Raw genomic sequence first — 25,381 nt, forward strand, 5'->3', positions numbered from 1 at the left:
ATTTTCAGTATTTTAATTTCCTGTATTTTGCATAGTAGATACAAGAAACTTTCCAACAGTAATTAAATCCAGAAAACTTAGAATTCTTGTAGTTCCCATTCTGTTATTGGTTCTGGTTCTTCTTAAAAAAAACATGTTATGATTACTAGGACTGCACTTTAGACAAAGTGTTACTTAATTCTTTGATTCCCTTCATGCCTTGTCTTTTCTGGTGCTTGGCTTAGTTGTCCTCATATGTCCAATCCTAAGAAGTGTTGCTACTATTAGTTTGGGGTTTTTTCCAAAAAGTACAGACAATAATAGGCTAAAGTCAAAGTTGAGTAATCACTGACATCATAACTTCAACATACAATTTTTATGAAGTCATTGCATGTCCTGGTGGTTTTGTATCAGATTTTGTTTCAGGCTTCATTCCCAATCCTCTGTATCATTTTTCTTGAAAGGAAGAAAACAGTACTAAACATAATTATAACTGAAACTATTTTATAGAAATTGTAGATTGATCTGACCAAAAGCCGTCTGCAATTTATTTTCTTTGGATTGCTGAATAAACCTGATATTTTATTAAGTGCCAAATCTTAAATTTTAAAAAGTAAACACTAATAATTTTGAAATGGTACTCATAAATTTTCTTGCACTTTTTTAGCAAAGTGCTGGTACTGCTGTATTTGTAATAAGATTTTTAAAATACCCCTTTTTTATAGTTAATGTTTTTCACCTTTGCCTTTATACCTAAGGTAACTAGTACAGAATAAGAATATTCACTACTCTATATTCTTCAATTATTTCACTACTCACACTTCAGCAAAACTGAAGGTTTATCTGCGCTTGCTTATACTGTGCAAATAGGAATGGTTTTTGTCTTGTGGAGAATGCATATTAGGAATGTTCCATTTGTATTTGGTTTTGGAATTCCAGAGTTGATTAGATTTTTTTTGTCAGAATCTCATTTTTTTCCTTCCTAACCTACTTGACTCTGTCTCTTTTGTAGCTTTTAGCATTTGGGAATATATCTGGTTTTCCTAATTTAAGTTTTAGCACAGAGTAAAAAGTGTATTACATCCTCCCATAAACTAATTAAAATCTACTGAGGAAAAGAAAAGTGACCTTCAGGTGCTCTCACAAGAGCTTTTTCTCTGTGTGTGTGTGTGAGTGTCTCTGTTCTCTTTCTGTCTTGCGGCTTACATCTCTAAAATATGAATTTCAGCTCCTGTGTGTGTGGTTAGTTGTTTTTCTTCTCCCCTTTTCCTAAATGCCTGTGCAGGACTGGATTGCTAACAGACTGTTCTCATTCTGAACAAGTATCCAGTAGTTCCCTTGGCTCACAGGCTGTTTTGGAGCAGTATTGAAATATTCTGGCAGTGTAAAAATGTGACTTTTTCAACTTTCTTTTCACTATGAACTTGGTGGGCAAATAGCCCACTCCAGCCTTGTGGTGGGGCTAACTTAGAGAAATTCAAAACTCCAGCAAACAGCTGTCCGCAGCTGTCTTGTAAAACATGTATTTGTTGGGTCATATGTTTCAGATGAGATTTCTTTCAGTTCTAGAAGTTAGCTCTTGCCAAATTGTGGAGGAGAGATACATTAAAGGGAGTGTGAAATTGTAACCTATCAGCATTTCTAATGACTGTCATTTAAATGAGGTTTAATTTTGTTTTTTCCTCTCTTTCACTGTTTTCTAATGAGGTACTGAAAAACCATACTGTTAATGTTCAGCCATGTTGAGAGTTGCATATCACTTTTGTCAAATTGTTGATTTGTTTTTGATTGTAGGGGTTTTGTGTTATTTTAAAGCGAGGTTTGGGGTTTTGTTTCTTTTTCCGTAATGTAATTGCAAGTTGGCCACTGTCATTTAGCTAACAGGCTGTTTTTCTTCCTCTTGCCACATAGAGAGCAGAATGTCTGTGGAATGAATCAGGATTTGACTGGACAAGGAATGGGGAAGATATTGAACCCAATTAGTTCCAGCAGCCCTGCCCATCAGGCCATGTGCAGTGGGAACCCAGGTCAGGATATGACCATCAGTAGCAATATAAATTTTGCCATAAATGGCCCAAAGGAGCAAGTGGGCATGCCAGCAGGCAGGTTTGGTGGTTCAGGGGGAATGAACCATGTGTCAAGCATACAAGCATCCACTCCTCAGGGTAGTAACTATGCACTAAAAATGAATAGCCCCTCTCAAAGCAGCCCCGGCATGAACCCAGGGCAGCCAAACTCTATGCTTTCCCCAAGGCATCGCGTGAGCCCTGGAGTGGCAGGAAGTCCTCGCATCCCACCCAGTCAGTTCTCCCCTGCAGGAAGCTTACATTCACCTGTGGGAGTCTGCAGCAGCACAGGAAATAGCCATAACTACACCAACAGTTCCCTGAACGCACTTCAGGCCCTCAGCGAGGGCCACGGCGTTTCTCTAGGATCGTCGTTGGCTTCACCTGACCTAAAAATGGGAAATTTACAAAATTCTCCTGTGAATATGAATCCTCCCCAGCTAAGCAAGATGGGAAGCCTGGACTCTAAAGACTGCTTTGGAATATATGGGGAGCAATCAGAAGGTACAACTGGACAAGCAGAGAGCAGCTGCCATTCAGGAGAACAGAAAGACAACAACGATAGCAACATGCCACCGGTTGTCAGTGGCGAGAGACCTGATGGACAGAATAAACTGCACGACGGAAAAAGCCAGACAAAGCTCTTACAATTGCTGACCACCAAATCAGATCAGATGGAGCCTTCACCTTTGTCCAGTACCATGGGAGACATTAGCAAGGACTCCACGGGAGGGTTGCCTGGGTCTGGTTCAGCACACGGAACCTCGCTCAAGGAGAAGCATAAAATTTTGCACAGACTATTGCAGGACAGTAGTTCTCCTGTAGATTTGGCCAAGCTCACAGCAGAGGCCACAGGCAAAGAACTGAACCAGGAGTCCAGTAGCACAGCTCCTGGTTCAGAGGTGACTGTTAAACAGGAGCCAACGAGTCCTAAGAAGAATAATAATGCACTACTTCGCTACTTGCTAGATAAAGATGATACTAAAGATATTGGTTTACCAGACATACCCCCAAAACTGGAGCGGTTGGACAGTAAGACAGACCCTTCCGGTAGCACAAAGTTAATAGCTATGAGGACGGAAAAAGAAGAGATAAGCTTTGAGCCTAATGAACAGGTAAGCTAACTTTTGCATTATGTGTGAATGACTTGTTCCAGGCCTGCATTGCTGCCATCTGACTTCCACTAAGAGTAGCATCTTGGCACTTCAAGAGGCTATTACCTGTCTTTTGAAATCCAGTCTTCACTCAGTTTCCCAGCCAGTGTTACTAGGTTGTGATGATCGCACTGTGTAAAAGCACAGGCTCTGCCTGGGAGGAGATGGATAATGCAGGGTGCCTTTCCCAGATGGTAGTCAGGCAAAGAGAAAATACTCGTGACTCTTGGTTAGTGCTACCTAATTGACAGCTTTTCCCAAAGGCTGAGGTTGAACTGCTGTTGTGCTTGCTAAATGGGTCCTTGACCTAGCCCAGCATAGCAGCTACACTCCTCCCATGGAAAACAGGTTCATGCAGAAGAACAGGAGTTGTTTGAAAGGACTGATAACAACTTTGCATTACTGGTCTTCATGCTATGCTTGACCTGCAAATTAAAATGAAAGCAAATAGACTTTTGTGCCAGTTTGGAGGATTTGATGGGGGTTTCTTGTTGTCTTAAAAATTCTTTATATTCAGACTCAAGTCTCTGTGAAAGATTAATTGTTCAGTACAGTGATCATGTCTCCTCGTGCAAGGTTATCTGCATTGAACTTTGCATTCAGAATTTCTTTGCTTTCTGTGCAAGATGACTTGTTGCTGTGCTGCCCAACACAATAATAAATGGTGTATTGTTGGGACCTATGCTAAGAAGTGTTATGTCACACTGGCTTTCATGCAAAATTCACTTTCCAAAAGCAGCAGGTCTGCATCACCCAGAATGCTCCAGTTTTCAGAGCTTTGCAAGAAAAAGGGACACAGTGAAAGCAATCTACTACTTCAGTATTACTGCTTATATTATTTATAAAATGGGTAATTACAATATCAATTTTAGTATAAAGCATTTTCTGGGAAGGTTATAACTAGCTGGAGTTAATGATCCTTAGATTTGTCCTACACTATCAAATCTCCCAGCTGGTCATTAATCCCTAGGCAGCCCTGTGTGTGAAGCCTTAGTTTGTAAATCATGATCAGATCATATACAATGCAAATGTTCATGTGTCTCATTCACAGCCATATCCTTAATTTAAAAAAATTTGTATATTTTCTAATGTGTAGAGTAGCTTTGAGCTTGTTTATTTTTTTTAACCCATTGTATCTTTTTATTATGTGTGCATAAAGACATTCTTGTTTATATTTTCTATATTGTATTGTGAGGCTGAGGAGGGATAGGTTTTCTTAACCCTAAGACACAACTTTGGATTTTTTTTTATTTTTTTTTTTTGTATTTGCCGTTTTGGCAGTCTGTAACTAGTAGACAGTTCTTTCAACAGTGGTTATAACCACAAAACATAGAGGCCAAACGTGCCTCTCCAGTGTAGATGCAGCATTGTTAAAATCTCAGTTATCCAGGCAACTCCTAAGGTTACTTTGCTGCTTTTGACAACTACTGCCACTATGTAGGAGCAATTATGGTTTTTCAATCCTTCCCAAACTTTAGGGGAAACCAAGCCAAATTGTACTAATTTCTCCTCACTAAAATTTGCACTGATTTATCCTCAAGCCTGGGTGTTAGTTTAGTTTTCAATAGAAGCCTGTATTTTTTAGTGTCTGTAGAGATAGGCTTTAGATTCTCTTTGAGAACTGATGGTTCATTAGGCTAGAAAAATACAGATATCAAGAAATTCACAGCTAAACTAGCAAGACTGTTGCATTTTTAAAATGTCTGATAGATTTCAGTTCCTAGTTCAGATCCTGTGCATTGAAGTCGGTACTAAATTGAAAGCAGAGCTCTTCAATCCTCCAAAATTAGGTACTCAACAAGAATGTAAAATTTGGTAATCACAAAAAAATGTATGCCCTTCATCCATAGATCAAAATCATGGCCTTCAGATGATTTGTTCCCCTAGAATTAAATTTCTAAAATAATTAAAATTTTCTCTTTTGTGATCTCTGTGGAGTACACAAGAAACAGTTTAGCTTATGAACCAATTCTCAGAGAGTAGGTTCTGTCCTCTCTAGAACTTTGTTGTCTAGTCCAAGGTAGTCCTAGAAACTCCTTTTATTGCTGATGGAAACACAGAAAAATACTCCAGGATTTACTTTTTTTTATCTTACCCCAGTGTGTGTCTAAGACAGATGAGGTAAGCTGTTCTTTACTGGTATTCCCATTGACAAGTGGTAGCACAGGTGAACAGTTTAAACTTGCTGCTTTACTTTTTCATAGGCAACTTGTGTCTCACCCTAAATGTAAACATGAGACTAACTCTAAAACCAGCTTTCAAGAAAGAGACTTCAGTGTCTACAAGCACTGCCAGCCTCAAGCGGTTGAAAATCAGTCTCCTGAATGATGAACTTCGTAAAGTGAATGGTCTATTCATTTTTTATTTTTAGGTTTTATGTTTCTGAGGCTGGGGAGGGATTTGAGGGGGTTGAAGTGCGGGCTGTGGATGTATTGCATTCTCTTAAAATTTGAAGACAGACTTTGTCTCCCAGGAGAGAAAGAACTAGAGGTACAGAAAGGTCCAGGAGTTGAGTTTGTTGAGAAAACCACAAAGCAGTGCAGGAGTCATAATAAAGTGGTAGGGGCTTCCTCAGCTCCAAGGTATGGAGCAGCCAGTCTTGTCACTGTGATGGAAGACTGCTGGATAATGACAGAAAGGCTTTTGTTGCTCCTCTTGGTTTTAAACTTTAGCTTTAAAACTCACTTAAAATGCAGTGAAACCTGGAGCTGAATAAACAGAAGTCCAGCATGGAGCAAGAGAGGAAATGGTGGGGAATATAGAATAATGTAAGTGTTTAACTGTCTGAAGGCCAGGCCTTTAAACAAATAACCACTTTGCCCCAATTATAAAATCACTAAAAATATTTAGCATCAAAACTCTTCAGCTTTGGAAGATGGTCTCCCACAGGAAGTGCTCATTGCCTAAATTTAGATCAAAGCTGGAACTATTTAGTACAAGACTAGAACACAGATTCTTGAGCTAAATTCTTCCATCCTCCTGCATCCTTCCCCCTCCTTTTTCCTCCCATATGTAAAAATTAGCCATGTGCTTGTGTTACCTATTTTGCAGGTTTATTTAAAACTTCTCCTCCCTGAGGAATGTTGTATTTTTAAGTAATTAGTCACTGGAGTGTGCAGTTTCTCTGGAAACTGCAGCAGAGCAGCAGTGGGATGGCCTCTACAAGGGAGATCAGTGTGTTGGGAGGCAACAGAGCCATTGCATTTTTTCCTTTTACTTTTGGTGTGACTTTCTGTGCAGGAAATGCTTTGAAGTGCACCACTGTACTAAAAATAGCAATCTTCTAGGTAGTGTGTTTAAACATACTCTTCTGCAGAGAGCAGCAACTGACAGGAAGCCTTTCTCAAATGGCAGAGAATATTTCCAGCCCTGCCGTACCTTTTTCCCTTCCTTGGTGGGATGATGGTTATCAGGCTTTATTAGGCTGATTGCTGTTCCAGTTACGGCAGCTGTAAGGGAGGGGCAATGAAAGAGGGACCTGCTGGGGACACTCAGCAGGGCTTTTCCTCCAGCACCCACCATAATAGCGCTGTTGCTGTCAAGCACCACAAGTTCTCATATGGCTCACCACTGTTAGAAAGGGAAGAGAGTGTCCCTCAGCAGTAAACCTGCCTTCTCCTGCTCTCCCTGACTGTCCACTGCCAGGAGCAGCCCCTGCAGTGATCAGCAGGTGGTCAGATGTGGCAAGGACTGGCTGACAGCTTGGAGGGGTAGGAGAGTGAAAGTACAGAGGAACATTAGAGAAACATCATGAACAATGTTAGATATGGCCTTGCTAAAGTAGCTTGTTCTCTTGAGAAATCACATGGGGGAGCGTGGAATGAAATCCTAATTTCCACAAGTGTACTCTCCTCTTTTTTGTTCAGTAGACCATAAAGACAGCCTGTTTGACAGGGACTTTGCAATGCAACAGTCTGCACAAATGCTGTTCCAGAAATCATCTCAAGTATGTACATTTTTGTCCTAAAACTCAGAAACTGCTCTGGTGTTCCTCACATACTTTATCAACTCTGCTGTATTCATGGTTTGTGTGGAAACCAGTATCTTACCAATACTAGCATATTTTCTCTACACATGCCACTCATCTTTAAAAAACCTATTTCTGGTTTAATAGTCCAGAATCCATTAAGTTCATGAGGAACATTTGTTTCTTCTTGAAATTCTATCAAAACCTTAGAATGGGGATTCCATTTTCTGAATGTCTTTCAATAAGAGTTCTGCTTTCAAATGTTAGTCATAGAATAGCTTGATAATTTAATAGGATTTCTAGCCAATTTTATGTTTATTGCAGTTACCAGGGAGAAAAATACTGTATTGGTTCCACTTCTAATTTCCTTTTCCCTTCTTTTCATAATCCTTTAATTTATTGCCAGTTTGGAGCAGGGATTTGGTTTCATTTGCCTCTTATGGTCAAATGTTTTGCCTGTACTTCTGAGGTAGAAGATGAGCTAAACTTCAAATTTATGCAAATCAGGTGTAGTTTCAAGTTGTGTCCCCACCAAAAGACATCCTGTTGTAAATCCTCAGAATACAGGGTCACAGTGCAAGCCATGGGCAATGCCCATGGCAGGAAGGAGATTTCCGGAGCCTTGAGTATCTTATCCAGTCCTTCACAATCCATGGAAGCAAGGCTTTGAAACAGCAACTTTTGTAAACCAAACTTCATGTTGAGGTGCAGGTGCCTTTCACTACAGCTGAAAAAATTCTGTAAGCTCTTAAATTTAATCTGTATTTCTCTATATGACAGTATAAAGTAAGAACTTTTTCAAATGCAAAAATATCCCTGAACATTATTTGTCCTACACTTTCTGGCACTTAGTGCCCAAGTTTTACAGAGATTGTCATAATTGCATTACTTAGACATAGTGAAAATACCCACACAAGAACTTCCTTGTGATGCTTACCACTTTATCAGGTGCTTTTTTTCTTTTTTTTTTAATTCCTGACAAATAATTGTTTCACAGGGAGCTTAGGGTGTGCCTTCTATTTACATAAATTCAATTTAGGCCATTAACAAAATAAATATAGTATATAAATAAAAGAAAAATCCCCCGAATCTAACCAAGTAAATATTTTAATGCAAGTTTCTGCACATATGGTGCCATTTGAGGGTGAGTCTGGAAAGACTTAGGCTAACATCATAGGTTGGTGTTAATTCCAAATCTCTTGGAGCTTTTGTAACAGTTGAGAACTCTTATAAAAATATAAAGATGAAATATTTAATACTGATTATTAAGCAAAAAAAGGGAGAAGGTTATGTGTTTGGGTTGTTGTAATACATCTGTTATATTTGCCCTTTCTTTGCCACTGCTGAGAGGAATTAGAAACATCTTAGGGAGTGCAGTTTTCTGACACATTTGGATCAATATGTTCCTCATTGGTGTTTTTTTAGGTTTGGTTTTGAGGTTGTTTATATATATATATATATCTAGTGTTTGAACAAAGAATTGCAGTAGCCAGAATGCTAAAAGAAAAGATGACACAAAATCCCACATAAAATCAACCAAACCCCCCCCCTGCAACATATAAAACTTCCCTTTGCTGTTGTCTCAGATACATGTAATGAAGGCCATATGTCTTAATTCCCCCAAAGAGTACTGAATCATCCTTCTATAATTTATGATGCTCTATATCAGTCTCTTCTCCTGGCTCTTGCGGTCTTCTTGTAGCAGATCTCCCATCGCTCAAACTGCAGCTCCTATAAACATCACTCATGGCTGTCTCTTGGAGCGCCTTTTTGAATCTGCTTATCACCTGTCCCTGCAGTGATTTAGGCTTCATATAATCACTTCTGATTCCTCCTGGCTCAGCCTTTCCTACTGATGTGCTGGGTCCACCCAGCTGCTTGTAATTGCCTGGAAAGCAGTGAGACATCAGAGGGATTTGTCAAGAACGGGTAATCTTGGGCCAGCCAACCTGTTTTCCTTCAGGAAAAGGGTGGCAGAATTGTTGGCATAAGAGAAATAATGTGTCAAGATGTTTTGAGTAAGGCCCTTTTCCTTATGGCAGGGTAGAGGTGCATGGTCAAGATGAGACTGCTGTGAGTGGTGAGGAAGCTGTTGGAAATCCCTCCACACACAGTGGTTGTTGAAGGATTCGCTGTCAACATGGAGATGCTGCAGGACTCGTGCAGCATCTAGAGCTGCTCAGTGTTTTAGTTAACCTAAATGACCTGATGTGACAGTAGAGCTTGGTAAAGCTGAGTGTGGCACTTGAATGTCTGCAAACACCCTGGAGGGCACAATTCAGATTCAGCTGCAACAAAGAGATAAAGACAAAATATTAGAACATTCAGGGTGAATAAACGCTATTTATTACCAGTACTCAAGAATATTGTCTCAGATTTTGTTTTTAAATATGAGGGGAGAAGTGACTAAATAGGAGTTTTTCAGAGCTTTTCTAGGGATCATAGTGATGACACAATGAGTGAGAGTCAGTAAATGTCATGTAATTAAAAGAGTCACATGCTTTTCTGGTATATGCCATGAAAGCATACTATATGTGGAGAAAATTTTCTGCTTTACCCAGCAGCTATAAGGCTTCATTTTAAGTCTTGTCTTGAACATGACTTCAGCAAATTGTGGATCAACTGAAAGCAATCCATAAGAGCAACAAGAGTAATGAGAGGCCTAGAAAATAGGTTGTTTGCTGAAGAAAATTCACAAGTTGAGATTGTTTATCCATTTCAGCTTAAAACACAAAAGGACACATGTTTTCAAGTGTGTTCTTCAGATTCAAAATATGATTGTAAGGAAGGGTCTAAATCTCTGTGTGAGAGATTCTGTATTGAGACTGATAAAAAAATACAAGAGTAGTAAGGATGGCAGAGTGCTGAAACCAATTCTCCAGGGAAGCTGTGGATTTTCTGTCTCTGAATGTCTTTAACAAGCAATTGTATGAACTTCCATAGGGAATGGCATACACTGATTTTGCCTGGAGGCTTTAGATTTCTTCCAGTCCTCTGATTCTCTGATTCCCTACCATTTTGCCAATAACACCAGCTTCTAGATCAGCCACCTGCTGCCTTTTAATGGGGTGAATTCCCTCGTCTTTTGCACCACATACTACAATTTATATGACTAGGGCATGATGTAGAAATAATAAAAAATAACACCATGATTATTTGCAGTCAGTCACCCAAAAAAGCAGTGTAACCTCAGGGCATTTTAGCTACCTTTGAATAAAATAGCTGGACTTCCCAGGAGCAGGTTAGATGTGATGGCAGGAGTTCTGTACAGACTAATGTGTAGTGCTTCCTAGCTAGCTTGTGAGAACCTCAGTAGGTATTTTAAAGCCATCTCAGATATTTCTACAGTATCCTGTGATCTGTGGCCCAAGTTTGCACTCAGTAAAAAGTTCATGATGTGGGGGGGAAAAAAAAAAAAAAAGCCCAGGAAGAATTGTATTTCAGTTTTGCATGTTTGTGGTGTTATTTTTCAGTTCCCCATCCTTCACAGGTGGCTGCTCACTCTGCCTCTTCTCTGTCATTGCACATTTCCTAATGAAGACACTGATTTTGAGTAGATATTTGTTATCAATACTGTTATATTTACTGTTCAAGATGGTAGTAAGTGGACACCCTGTTCTTAATTATTACCGAAGTTTTATTCTTATCACGAATTTAGGATTGAGAATATAGTTACAATTATTTCCACATTTCAGTCAGAAAATTATTTTATTTCTGGGAGGTTTTATACAGAGAAGTGGACAAAAGAGAATACCAGTAAAAATCGGTATATATAAGAAAAAGAAGCAGGTCAATAATTATGTTAGTGTAAGGTGAACTTAATTTTTCTCCCATCTTTATTTCATTAATTTTCAACTGAATTTAAATGTAAATTCATATGTAGATTTCTCTTGTCATACTCTAGAGAAGTTATTTTTGATGTTTGGGAAGTTGGGAGTAAAATAAATTCCCAGTCCTCTGTATATATCTTGCCAGTTAACCTCTGTAGGGTTATTCAGTGTTTAGGTTTTGAATATAACAAAGAAAAGTATGGGGAATTGGTATAGCCATAAAATTACTTTTTGGTTGTATGCTTTTAATAAAGTCTTAAAGAGACTAGAAATACAACTGTGCTGAAAGCAATATGAGTTATACCTACATAAACCCCCATCTCCATCACTCCTGGCTCTCCCGTTATCCCTGCTGTCAGCACTGATCACAGAGGGCGCAGGGAGGAATCCCCCTGTTGCCCAAGGTATGGAATCATCCATCCCCATGCGGGGCTTTTGAAGGGTGCCAGTGCCACTCTGGGTTCCCCAAAAGCAGGGCAGAGTCCCCTTCCAGCAGGTTTGTGAGCCTCCTCCACATCAGGCCTGTTGCCAGGCACATCCAAGGCCGCTGCGGGTGTGACACCGGGGGCTGCCTGGCTTGGCCAACAGCGGCAAGCAGCCACCTGCACTGTGGGTTTGTGTGTTCTTCATTGCAGCCAGGCAGCGAGTTGGATAACTTGGAGGAGATTCTGGATGACCTGCAGAACAGCCAGTTACCACAGCTTTTCCCAGAGAGCCGCCCAGGCGTGCCAGCGGGCTCGGTGGACAAGCAAGCCATCATCAATGACCTCATGCAGCTCACCAGTGACAGCAGCCCCGGCGCGGCAGTGGCCACCCAGAAACCAGCAATGAGGATTTCACAGAGCAGTGAGTGCACCCCAGGCTCGGGAAACCCCCAGTGCGGGGTCGTGGGGCCCCGGTCAGCCAGGGAGGAGCTGGGCAGCTCCGTCCTGGGCTGCTGTTGTGTGGGGACAGAGCGCCATCTGCGGTCCTCCCAGCTCCAGGCACACAGGAGTTGTGTCTAGCTCACACACCCTGGAGCTCTGTGTTCCCAGAGACGTTTTCAGGGGTACCTCAAATCAAACATCCCCTCCTGCCGTGGTGGGTGACACTGCTGTTGGGAGGGTTTGGCATGGAGAGCGCGTGCAGTTTTTTGCAATGCGGGTCGTTCTTTTCTGGCAGCTCTTGCAGCAGAGCTTTTCTAAGCATGAAGGAGAGTCTTCTTCTAAAACCACAAGATTAATAGAAGGACAGAAGATTAAGAATGGCCAACTTTAATTTGAGATTGTGGCTTTTAGTTGAGTCACTTCCAGCTGACAGCTTTCCTTAACCTTATTAATCAGCTTACAAATCAGCATTGAAACGTTGGTTTGCCATCATGGTATGATGGAAAGTAAGCAAGACAGGAGTATTATCAAGTACTAATGTTGAATAAAATAGCATAAAAAACCACTACTTCCTTTTTTACTCCTGTTGGCCAGGATGGCCACATCTATTTACTTCCTTAGATGTGCTCTAGGTTTTTTTCTTGTAGAACATAGGGTTTAGGTAATATTTTTAGCCATTCTGATAATACTAAACTGACACTGAGCCACTTTCACTCAAATTACTTTAAAATGCTTAGATAAATACTAATATTCTATCAATAAATATTTATGTTATAAATTTATTAATAAATTCATATTAAGGCCATTTAATATTTTTATATTATCACTTGTTATCCATGTTGCTCAGAGAAGGATGCTTGGTTTTATGTACTTGCTTTTGTGAGTATAGAGGTACAAACAGCAGCACCTCAAAAGTCAGAAGGAAATCTCTGTGCATGTGAAGTCTTCAGCATATTCTTCCTGAAGCAAGGTCTGTTTGTTCCTTCCAGCCTTTTGGCTTTCTAAGGGTAGCCTAGCTTTAAATCTGCTTTCAAAGCTACTGGCAGTGCAGTAACAGTATGACTGTAAATGAGAGTGGCTTCATGGTTAGCAGCAGTTCTGTAAAAGCAGCATCCTGTTTCCCATCTAAATTAAAACCCAAAAATATTTTCCCTCGGCTCAGTCTTGAGTCTGTGCCTGATTCCCCTAGGAATTTGTGCCTCGTGTTCAGTAGAAGATCATACAGAAAACAGGTCCACAGAAAAATTGAGGGGCCTCCCATATGTTCACAAAAAAGCAATGTGGAATGAATGTCAAATCATAACAATTCCAAAAGAGATTTGGGGGTTTTTATAGTTGTTTTTTTCTGATGAAATAACAAACTTTAATTTTACGTGTTTTAATGAATTACATTTATTTTCAACAGACAAATATTTTTGCTTGTTGAAAAATAGAAAGGCTGCTAGATCTGCCAAATTGCTAGAGTCTGTTACATGGGGGATAGGGAGCCTCCTTCAGTCCCATCCTGACAAAGAGCAAAATAAGCAGGAGGTGATGTGATCTAAGCACCATCACAGCTCATCAACTGTGTTGTTATTTTGTGCTGCATTTCCAGAATTCCTTTTTGTAATATCAGTTGGTGCTGGCAAAGCTGCACATAAAATAACTCATTTATCTATGTGCTGTGTCAAACTTCTGGAGCAAACAGTTCTGAAACTGTCACTGAAGTTTAATTTTGCTTCAGTCCTTAGACTTTGTGAGATCCCTAGTCTTGAGAAAGTAATTTTTGCTTCATAAGTAAGTTTTGTTTGCTTAGTTGAACAGGCAGACAAGACAAAACTTCAGTCTCATGGTTAAGAATTAGGTGTTTGTGATATGATATATTTTCTATACACACAAATACACCTGGCAGAGAACTGACATTTAAAAAAAATACAATGAGTTCCTGTAGTCTGGTTTTATAAAATAAAAGTCAGAGACCTCTGTTGTGAGGTATTTCTGTGCATTTTTACAAACTTGCTAAACCTCATCTAAGTTTTCAGATTCAAAAGTAGCACTACTTCGATCTAAAATAAGAAAGAATTAATTTAACTTCTCAGTAATGTGATGAACACAAAAATGCAGAAGTCGCTCTGAGAATGCTGTTATATTAGAGTCTCTTCTAGGGGAAGCTATCAGAAAGTATTGCAAATAATATTTTCACAAAAATGTTTAATTTACTTGCATGTATTTCATGGGTATGATTGGAAATGGAATCAAAGCTACAAGGTCAGTGTTTGATTCATGTTTGAGAACTAGTTGAGCACACAGAGGATGCTTTCATACATTGGAACATTGCCCAAAGACCAGCTGAGCCAGATGCTTGCCAGTCACAGTCTAAAACTCACTTTGCTGAGGCAGTCTGCCATTTAATTTGCAGAGGCTGATTTTAAAAGCACAACCCAGAAGAAAGTAGTTACATAAAGGTGGCAGTAACCGTCAAGGATGGTTCTTTTTTTATCAGGATATTATCGTGGCATGGCTCTGTTTCTGAGCTAGTTTTTTGTTGTTGCTGAAGGAAATATTTCTTTTTATTAATGACAAAAAATGTAAAACCCAAAAAATTAAGAGGGACATGTTGAAATGGGGCTGTGGGATCCAATATAGAGTCAGTCTGTCCTTAATTTTGAAGACTTCTTCAGGGGCACAGCTTGTGCTGGAAAACTTTCCAAACTGAGATAATTCCTAACAGTCTGTCTCAGGATGGGATCTGCATGCAATTACAGTCCTACTAGGTGTAAGATTAATTGGCAGTAGTATGCACATCACATAGTGGTGTATTTTGCTGTAGTCTCTTCTGTCAGTTAAATTGCATCATTTAAAGTTTTTTTAAATATACATCATATCTGGTTTGCATTTAGTGTCAGAATGTTCCATTTTGAAATTTATATTTAAATGTCATGAAGGGATGTTTCTCAGACAGATATGGAGTGAGTAAATTATGCAACATTAGATAGCTGAGCCCAAGAGCTTTAATTGTGTCTAGCTTATTTTCTTCTTTTCTTTTTTTTTTTTTTTTGAAACCTAGTGAAGTTTCCATTCTTGTAACTTTGCTTTTTTCCTTTGTTCCTCCTGTCTAGCTTTTAATAACCCACGAGCAGGGCAACTGGGCAGGTTGTTACCAAACCAGAATTTACCACTTGACATAACACTGCAGAACCCAACAGGTGCAGGAACTTTCCCACCCATAAGAACGAGTAGCCCCTACTCAGTGATACCTCAGCCAGGACTGATGGGCAGAAATGAAGGGATGATAGGAAGTCAAGGAACTTTAGGCAACAGCAGTGCAGGTAAGATGACTTTCCTTTTTTTTTTTTTTCAAATATACTTGAGTAACAGGCTACAGCATGTGCAGCTTAACATTGGGGTTAGTACCAGTGCAGATTATTACTCTCTGTGAAGTCTGTTTTGTGGGATGTTATGTATTGGCATATTTATTTTGAATTTCTGTGTCTGCATATTTTTAGTCCTGCATTTTATGCACTCCTTTTTACCTAGCTATAGAGGTGGGTCTTTCAAAACAAAATCATAGGCAATACTGTTGCCCTGATGATGCTGGCTTTGCCCTCAATTGTTCTGTACTTAGTAGCTTTAGCTCCTTTTTTGGAACAATCAGATGTTGCAATTAACAACATGTTCACCTAATAATAAGCAAACACGTAGCCTGTTTGACAAGAAAAGTCTGGCTGTTGGATTTATTTCAACTAGTGCATACTCTGAGATTGTGCAAGTGTGTGACAACCACTCTAAGAGCTCTCAGTAAATAAATGGGCATAGTAAATCCTCTCAGCTGGCTGTTTGGTGTCAAATTTGTATATTTAGTTGGCATCAGTATGAAAAGAGACATGCGGCCAAAAGCTGAAATATTTTATTTAAGCAGTTTAGTGATCAACTTGCATTCTTTCAAGTGTCCTCTTACTTCCATATTGTGTATACATATTAGAGGATTTTATTCATCTTACATACACAAGCTAGAGAACATTATTGTGTCCCTGCCTTGCTCTAGCACAGCACATCTTTCATCTGATAGAGTATGTACACAAATGGACCAAACCTGAAGATGTAATACTAAAGCAAATTTTGTACAGCAGCTGAAACAAAGACTCTTTTCAGAGGGTTTTTTCTCTGGTTATATGTCACCAAATATTTGAACTGATAAGTAATAATTGTTAGTGTGGCTTTTAGTGTTCATGTAGGGATTTTGCATAATGCAACTGAAAAAACCAATCTCAAGCACTAGTCCAACCTGAAATCAGTGTTTTAGCTACTCTCTTGACTGATACAAAATTGAAATGCATAAATACTATGACTGTATCTTTGGGACTTGGGGGTTTTTGTGTTGGGTTTTGCTTGAGGCTTTTTGGCTGCTATCGGAGTGTAGCATTCTATATATTCCAAGTGTAAATAAAACGTATCAGTTGTTTACAGTAGATGTGGGAGGACTTCCCCTATAATAACGGTAATGAACTTCAGCATCTATCGGAAAGTTCCTGTGAGTAATTTCCCTGCACTGTACATTCGTCTGAGATTATCTGGGTGAGCCTTGAAGCTCTGAAGGCTCAGGGTTCCAAGTGAAAGAAGTCGCCAAAAGATGTTTTGTAGAACACAAATTGATACTCAGTCCTTCTAATTTGTGTGTTTAGTGTTAACACGTTGTTACTCAAGTCCCCGTTCTCACTTAGCACTTGGAAAGTAAAGCACTGACACACATTAGCAAACGTGATTCATTTCCTGAGGAAGGAAGTTAAGGCTATCCACACACCCTCAGCACCTGTCGCAGACCACATGTGGGAACACTTACCCTGAGCAACATTTCAGAAATGATAAAAGGGTCTTCCTCTTGTAAGATGTATCACAGTCTCCAGTCCCTCAGCTAAGCAGTGTAAGGCATCATTCTGCAGCTTTGCACAGCTGGATGGGCAGTTGTGGTGGTGCAGTGTGCTTTGAGTGAAACTACTGCTTTGGTATTGCTGAAAATGCAGCTCCTCAGGCAGCGGTAATGTTAAGGCTGTTCTGATCATGTGCTGGTACCTGAGCGTGTTTGGCTCTTGTGCAGGAATGATTGGTGGCAATGCCCCTCGGCCTGCCATGGCATCTGCAGACTGGGGCAGCCAGGCTCCCGCAGTGAGGGTGACGTGCGCGCCCACGGCTGGCGCCATGAACCGGCCGGTGCAAGCAGGCATGATCCGCAACCCCACGGCCAGCATCCCCTTGAGACCCAGCAACCAGCCCGGCCCAAGGCAGATGCTTCCATCTCAGGTCATGAATATGGGTAAGTCACATGGGGAGCTGTTCCTTTTGGCACATGCTGGATTGTTAAAGATGAAGCAGGAGAAAAATAAAGAAAGTAATAAATCCTCAGTTCATTTATAGATTCAATAAGAGCCATATTTTACAGTGAAATTTTCCTGTGGATGTGGGAAAGAAGGTGTCTGAAATGCTGAATTTTAACATGTTTTGTCATGGACAGTTCATGCTACTCTGTAGCTCCCGGTTGTGTGGCCAAAGAAAGAGGATATGAATTTGCTTTGATTCACTAAAGACTGTGGAATTTTTTTAGACCAAATGCTGTGGAATGATAATTGTTCCTGGTCACTTTTAAAGCAAGTGCATTATAATACTGACTCTGTGTACAGTCTTTTTCTTATGCTTGTGTTACTCATTTTTGCATTTACGATGTTGTATCTGCTATTTTATCATTTTGAACCACTTTCAGAATACTCGTATTTTCTCAAAATTTAAATTTTAACAAAGGAATAATGATGCTTTCAAGTGGCTGAAGTCTTAATGCTTTTGTTTGCTTTTACCATAACATAGGTAACTCAGTTGAAAGAATTAACATGCAGGTAGCTTCTCTTCAGAAAAGTTATATGGTTATTTTTGCTTGATTAGGGCCATCTGAATTGGAAATGAACATAGGAGGACCTCAGTATAGCCAACAGCAGGCACCTCCAAATCAGACTGCACCATGGCCAGACAGCATCTTGCCTATAGAGCAGGCAACTTTTGGTAATCAGAACAGGTGAGTCTTGGTGTCACATCAGAACACAGAGAGATTTTGCAGGCCTATAATTTACACACCTCATGGAAACAAAGTTCTACATAGACCATTCACCAAATGCACATCAATTTAATTTTTGTATTATTTTGTGCTCATGAAATGTATGTGTGTTCCAGTCATATTTATAAAGGCTCTCTTTGCCATGTAATGTGTTGAATTAATCGAAAGTTCTGTATCCCAGTGAATGCTGCCAGCACTTGAGGTATAGTTAGCACCATTTTTCACCTCTGGAGTGTCAATGTGGGCATGATTCTGTCTGATTTTGCTGTTCGTGTTGTTAAGAATTACGCTTAACACTAAATGTGGAAGAGTGCCAGTAGTACTAGCCATGACTGTGTAGTCATAATATCTGTCCCTTCCTGCAGCAGGGTAGCATTTTAAGTGATGTAGGACATGGTTAATTATGTTTTGTTTGGGTTCTTTTAATTGACCTAAATTCTATAAAAGAGGAGGAAGGAAAGATGACGTGAAAGGAAGGCTGCCTCTTCCCTGAAGTTAGCTCCTCCTCAGGTGATCAGAACTGCAGTTTGGTCACAACTCATTAACTCACATGTAAGGTATTAATAACTTCATTCATTATCAAGACTTTTAAGTGATGGCACAACTGTTATAAGCAGCTTACACTTCTTAAAAAAGAGCTATGTCTTCTCCAAAAGGTCTTCAGCTTACTTTGGAGAGACTGTGTATATATGGAATGTCTAAGGAATGCAAAATGGACAAGCAAGTGCAAAATGTTTAAATATTTTCAATTGTGTAAGTGGTAAATCGAGGGATCACTGAAAAGAAAATAAGTGGATACATGTGGAAAAAAACTATGTTTGAAAAAAATGTTAATATTCTGACTACTTTCTCTTAATTTTCATTAGGATGCCCAAAAATATTATCCATAAATATATGTGGCATTTTCTTTCTTATATTCCATGCTTTTCAAGATGTTTCCTAGTGTTTCTCTCAGTTAGCATATCCATATGCAAAATGCATTGTTTGTATAACTGAATGATTCAGTTTAAAAACTACACCTTAAAAGAAAATACAGGGTCATACCTGGTCCTGTCTGGTCAGGGAGCCAGGCAGTTAATTCTTCCATTTTTTTACCTTTGCATTTGTCATAATTTCCTTATAGCTGTGTAATTTCCTTATTTCCTTATAGTTAATAACCTTGTAGCCAAAGATGGTGGAAAACATTCCCATTGTATTGCATCTGAAAGTAACAATATTTTGATCATTTACACCCCAACCAGGGACTATTAATTGATTGATGCTGCCATTTCTTGCTTTATTAAACCCCAAGATTGCTGTTTTTATAATTGCCATGTATTAAATTTAAAAAATATATTAAATTGGAAAAGTATTGAGATTGCTGTTTTTATAATCTGATGGTTGCCATGTATTAAATTTAAAAAATATATTAAATTGGAAAAGTATTAAATGAAAAATTAAAATTGTCATTGGGGCATATAAAATAAATTGAGAAATTGTAAGTAATTGTCATTTTTTTAATATACAGAATTTAACAAATGTTTTAGTTTTCTTTATCATGTGTGTTCACACTCATTTGCAATTTCAGAGAGGGTTTTTTGCTAGCCTCATCAATTGTTTTTCCATATAATAGATCCCTCCTTACAAGTTATCTTTGGAGTTTGTAAGCAGTTTGAATCAAAGGAGTTTTTTTGCCCTTTCCTTTTTGCTGATTTATAATTTCATCTATGGGAGTTAGAGAAATTTCTCTATATATGAGTTTGATTAATACTTTGCTATGTTTAAAAGGTGTGTCATATATCCTTCCTATTTTTCTTTTTTTTTACTGCCTGGAATCCAATTAAAAAGAATATATCTTTATTAGTTTTCCTGCCTGCCATCCCTTGAGTTCATTCAGTGTGCAGCCTGATGATGCAGCTCTGCTGCTTAGCTTTGACATAGAGATTAGACTTCCATGGCAACCATATATCTCATTATGGAAACTAAATACACAAACATGTTTCTTTGTTTTTTCTAAACAGACATGTAAAAAGGGTTCACATATAGTGCTTTTCCTCCCTCCATGGGTGACAGCTTTTGTTGTCTCTGAGTAATTATCTGGGATAGGATTCTTCCACGATGTGCATATTGTAGCTGCCCTTGCCTGCAGAATGCTCTGCTCTTTTTATTTTCTGTTGCAGTTTTGTGGTAGCGTGCTTGAAGCAGGGCAGGTGTGTGAACTGCAGAACAAAAACGTGTCATTTAGCTGCAGATAAGGTGTTATTTCAGATTTAGTTGGTTTCTCAGTAAGTTCTGTCCTTTGGGTTTATAACAAACCTTTATTCTGCCTTTGTAACTGCAAGTGTGCTTCGCATACAAATTCAGGGGTGAGGTAAGCAGGATTTATAGAATCATCACATGGTGCCTGACAGTACCCAAGCTCTTGCTGATGTCCTTCCAAGCACCATAACCAAGTGTATAAACTGATACCCAAGTGTGCATTTGGGGTGAGCTGATGCAGTGTTTTGCTGCAAGTAAAAAGGGGAATGTCCTTTTCTCCCTGCTCCCTCATGCTTCTGCCCAGCTCTTCCACATGTTCAGTTTGTGTGAGATCAGACAATCCACAGACCTGTCTGTGACCTCTTTGGCTTGCTTAGCCTGATAGAAAACCAGCTAAGGGGAGAGTCTATGGAAATGAATACTACTTGTGATAATATAATTGATCTGACATGAGACATTCAAAGTTACAACTAGTTTTAAAAATATGGGTTTTTAGCCTTCTGTATTCAGTGACTATGTTCTAGACTGATTTCTCAGTTCCTCTGTTGACCCTGTAATATGCAGTCAGCACTTGACCTACCTTTATTGGGTTTTCCTGCTTGTCAGGTATACCACACTTGTAGGGTCTTGACAGGCATTAGTCATTTAGTTACTTATTTGGGTAGCATGACTTCCACCCAGAATAACTTTCTAACCAAAACTGGCAGCAATTAAAATAATTTCTGTCTCTACTTGTTAGTTCAGTGTGAGTACTAATCCTCTGATATTATTTCATGTTTGCCAGCAGCTGTTTGCCAACCCTCTGTTCATGTTTTCACAGGCAACCGTTTGGCAGCTCACCAGATGATCTCTTGTGTAATCATCCTTCATCAGAGTCACCGAGTGATGAGGGTGCTCTCCTGGATCAGCTTTACATGGCATTAAGGAATTTTGATGGTTTAGAAGAAATCGACAGGGCTCTAGGAATACCTGAACTAGTGAGCCAGGTATACTGAACATGGTATTTTGCATGTATTAGACATTGCTTTTATAAAATATGTTGTCAAGATAGAGTTGAAAAAGTTGAAAACACTTCTTGCAAGCTAGGATGGTGGAAGTCCATTTCACGGCTCAGTGTCACCTGAAAACTTCCCCTCAGCCCCTAGTTTAGTCTTCCTTCCTCTCCCCTGCCACCCTCACCTAGATCTCCTTCTTCTGACCTGCTTTATGCAACTAAACTGATTTTTAAAAAATGGTGGTCAGAGGAGCAGCTGTAGGGGGACAAAAGGTAAGATCATGACCAGCAACAGAATATAGGAAATAGGAAAATAAGAGCATGAAGACCTAGGAGCCAAGGAGCAGGATAGGTTTTAGTGTGATGGGGGCAACAAGCTTTTGGATTAGCAAACCTGAGGTGTGTAAATTCACCCATGTTTTTTTTTTCCTTAGCTGATTAACGTGTGTTAAGGGATGAGATTTATCTGAGGCTGCTGATTCTATTCCAAGCACTTAAACTGTAATTTTTTTCAACACTTCAAGCATGCTTGCTACATTTTGTTCTATGCTTTTTCATCCATTCTTCCCCACAGTTATTTTTGTTGACTTCCATGTGATTCTTGCCTGTTTCATTTTTATATGTGCAAAAAAACCATGGAAAAATAAAAGTATTTTGAGTAAAAGTTAGTTCCTGACATTTCTGGCATCAGAATTTTATTTCCAAAATCAGTATATGTTTGTGCAATGACTTAATATTCTCAGAGGAACCTGCAATACCCATTTCATTCCCCAGCACTCATCAGCACCCTGAGCATAACTTGTGAACTAGCTCTGCATTTTAGATATGAAATAGGTCCAATGAAATTCTGCTTTGAACATGAGAAAGCTGTCTCCAAGCCTATTTGGTACAACACAGAAGTCAGTGAGGTGTAGAGCTGGAGATACAATTTATTGGTGAACTTCAATTTTGCGCTATGAAACTTTCATGCAATATTATATAGGTTTTGGAATACCACCACCAAAAAACATGAATAATGGTTTATTTCAAACTAAGCAGTAAATATGTTTCTATTTAATTAATAATTCAGTGGAAGCAGTTAAAGGATCTTGCAGATAAGAGGACTGCTTCATTTTAAAAAATGTTTTTTAAAATAGCCTTCAAACATTTTACAGCGGCTTTTAAAGACTTTCTTCCAGGAGGGCACTGAAATTTAGATTAACTTCATTTTCAAGGTCAGTGTGGAATAAGCTATAAAATTGTTCTGGCTAGAGCAAATATTAGGGGAGTATCTAGTATGGAATTTAGAATTGTGTTAGTTTATTTATGCTAATGGATAATCAGTTAGTGCAAAAGTGCCCTGAAAGAATTAGGCACTCTGTTCACATTAGCTTCTGTAATAGTTTCAGGCATCTTTATTTGAAGTCATTATTTTGTTTAAAGATAATGATAAAAATCTACTTATTCATTTGTAATACCTTTGAATTTATCTCAGATTCAATGGCAAAAATATGGTATCATCACTTCATTTACAGATTTTGATCTAGCATTTGTCGTTTCAGGTTTTTATTCATTAGAAGAGTAATGCAAAGTCTGTGTAAAGAACACAAGAAAGATTATAGGGTTTTATGTAAAGAAAAAATAAACAGAACAAAGGAAAAGAGAGAGGAGGAATTTGTCTCCATGAATATATTTTGATACTCAAATGTACAGTTCTGCTTATTTTTAAGTTTTATATTGAGGTAAAGAAAGCTAATACAATTTTCTGTTTCAAAACATTCCCATCCTGGAAGGTTGTTGTCGCAGGCTGTCTGTATTAGTCCCGTATAATCCTCTGGAAAGCCTCATCCCACCAACTGTTGCTGTTGTTGGTGTATTTCTGCAGAGCCAAGCTGTCGACCCCGAGACCTTCCCGAGCCAGGAGTCCAGCATGCTGATGGAGCAGAAGGCTCCGGTGTTCTCGCAGCAGTACGCGGCGCAGGCGCAGATGGCGCAGGGCAGCTACGCGCCCATGCAGGACCCCAGCTTCCACGCCATGGGGCAGCGCCCGGGGTACACGGCCCTGCGCATGCAGCCCCGGCCCGGCCTGCGCCCCGCCGGCATCGTGCAGAACCAGCCCAACCAGCTGCGCCTCCAGCTGCAGCACCGGCTCCAGGCGCAGCAGGTACGGCCCCTTCCGTGCCCAGCTCGCTCCAAATACACCGGGTCTTGCTTCATTCCACTCTTAAGCTAAAATTTAACAGGAGCCACAATGAGTTTTGACAGAATAGTGCCTTGCACGTTCTCTTTGTTGATCTTCTTTTTTGGCATCTTCACATTGTTCTTTGTATAGTACAATACAAGAACATGACCAGTATTTAAGCCTAAATTCCACTAAGTCTTTGAGCAAGATTATATACATGTTTTTCTATTCGTTGTATCTTGATTCTTCTGCCAATCTAACTGCTTTTATTGCTGCCTGTTGCCTACATCCTACATACTTTTTTTTCCTTAGCCTTGGTCTGCTTCTGAGAATTAAGTTCTTGTTTCTTGTTTTGGTTTTAAGTACGTAGGTTTGTAGTACTACCAGTGAGGTATCAATGCTTTTGTATTTAAGGAGGAAAGATAATTTCTGCCTTCAGTCATCAGGATAAGGTCTAATTTGAAGTAAACCTCAACAGTCCACTCCCAAAGTGAAAAAGAGCATGAACTATGGAAGGAGCATGTTTTGTATAAACAGCGTAGTGCCTGGGTTGTTATTTTTATGCTGTATTATCTCTTTAAGAAACAGCATTCTGTGAATGGGAGTAGGATTTGAGGAGGAAAATTAGTCACTGCTTGGATATGTAAAATAATGTCTACAGACCACCTGATCAGGGAAGTAGATCTCTATGACTATGTATGTAACACTTCTTTTTTTCCCTTTCCTTCTAAAAACTTTTGGGTTTTGGTGTTGGGGTGGTTTGGTTTTTTTTCTCTTTAGAATCGGCAGCCACTGATAAATCAGATCAGCAGCGTCTCCAATATGAATCTGTCTTTGAGAACTGGAGTGCCAACACAGGTGAGAAAAATAATACCTTTTAAAAAAGAAAGTCACTTCCTTTTTTGCTTTCTTGCCCCAGTATAATGCAATAGTAATGCTATGTGGCAAGTACAGTTTCAGCACAAATATTGCAGTCTGTTTGATAGGAAGTATTTTGCTGTTTCATTTCTGAGAGTCATTCCCATTTTTACATGGGATGGATGATTGTTTAATAAAGATTTGATATAACTGCATTTTTAACATGCTTCTCATTTCCTAAAGATGTGTGTTTTTAATGAGCTGCTCCATTTGCAAATACAAATCACTGCAGCCTTCAACGCTGTATTATTTCAGTTACTGACTCTCACAGCGTTGGAAGTCTTTCCCTGCAGAAGCATGAGCAAGATTATTCTCTCTTGTTTCATATTTCTGTTACTTGTGTGATGAGAGGGAAGAAAGCTGGAATCTTTGAGATTGCTCTAATGGAGATGCCTCTGCTGGCTGGGTTTCCTTGGAAGGGCTATTGATGGATGGGTGGCGGTGGTTTTCCCCAGGGCCCCATCAACGCGCAGATGCTGGCGCAGAGGCAGCGGGAGATCCTGAGCCAGCACCTGCGGCAGCGGCAGATGCAGCAGCAGCAGCAGCAGGTGCAGCAGCGGACGCTGATGATGCGAGGGCAAGGCTTGAGCATGACCCCCAGCATGGTGGCCACCGGTGGCATCCCAGCAACCATGAGCAACCCACGCATCCCGCAGGCAAATGCACAGCAGTTTCCATTTCCTCCAAACTACGGTACTGGTTCCACTCCTTCTCACTGGATTTTGTCAGTCCTTACTCCCCCGTGTTCCTCCCAGTGCTGGGTCCGAGCCCCACCTCCACAGGCTCTTGCCTGGCTCCCTGGGAACAGTGGAAAACATGGCCATTTGGACCCCTTGGAAGCTCCACTTTCCTAGCTCTAGTACCAGTTACTCTCCAAGCACTGCTCTTTCTTTGAGCAGCAGCAGAAGTGCAGTGTGTGAGTTGGTTTATATATAGATATATGCAGATAAATGTATGTACACACACACAAACATTTATGTGTATGTATTGCTTGATGGACTCTGAATTTTGCGTGAGCTAAACAAAAACCTCTTTAATTTAAGTAATATAAATCAGTTTTTGATAAGGCATTCAATTTCTTACCCCTAACCCAATGTGTAATATAATTAATACCGTTTCCTTTCTGTGT

At 39.6% G+C, this 25,381-nt stretch overlaps 1 protein-coding gene across 4 annotated transcripts in view; it reads left to right on the plus strand.

Moving 5' to 3' along the window:
- Positions 1-25,381, plus strand: part of NCOA2 (nuclear receptor coactivator 2) — a 188,379-nt gene that overhangs the window by 147,535 nt on the left and 15,463 nt on the right. For all 4 annotated transcript variants that reach the window (XM_039702781.1, XM_039702784.1, XM_039702782.1 and 1 more), the window contains 9 exons: positions 1,891-3,160; positions 11,632-11,842; positions 14,961-15,170; positions 16,937-17,152; positions 17,773-17,902; positions 21,000-21,165; positions 23,038-23,316; positions 24,115-24,192; positions 24,708-24,945. In XM_039702781.1, the coding sequence (XP_039558715.1) occupies positions 1,891-3,160; positions 11,632-11,842; positions 14,961-15,170; positions 16,937-17,152; positions 17,773-17,902; positions 21,000-21,165; positions 23,038-23,316; positions 24,115-24,192; positions 24,708-24,945 (2,798 nt within the window). The remainder of the gene's footprint in view (positions 1-1,890; positions 3,161-11,631; positions 11,843-14,960; positions 15,171-16,936; positions 17,153-17,772; positions 17,903-20,999; positions 21,166-23,037; positions 23,317-24,114; positions 24,193-24,707; positions 24,946-25,381) is intronic.

The sequence above is a fragment of the Passer montanus genome, unplaced genomic scaffold (genome assembly GCF_014805655.1).
Source record: "Passer montanus isolate IOZ18808 unplaced genomic scaffold, ASM1480565v1 scaffold16, whole genome shotgun sequence".
Classification (NCBI taxonomy): domain Eukaryota; kingdom Metazoa; phylum Chordata; class Aves; order Passeriformes; family Passeridae; genus Passer; species Passer montanus.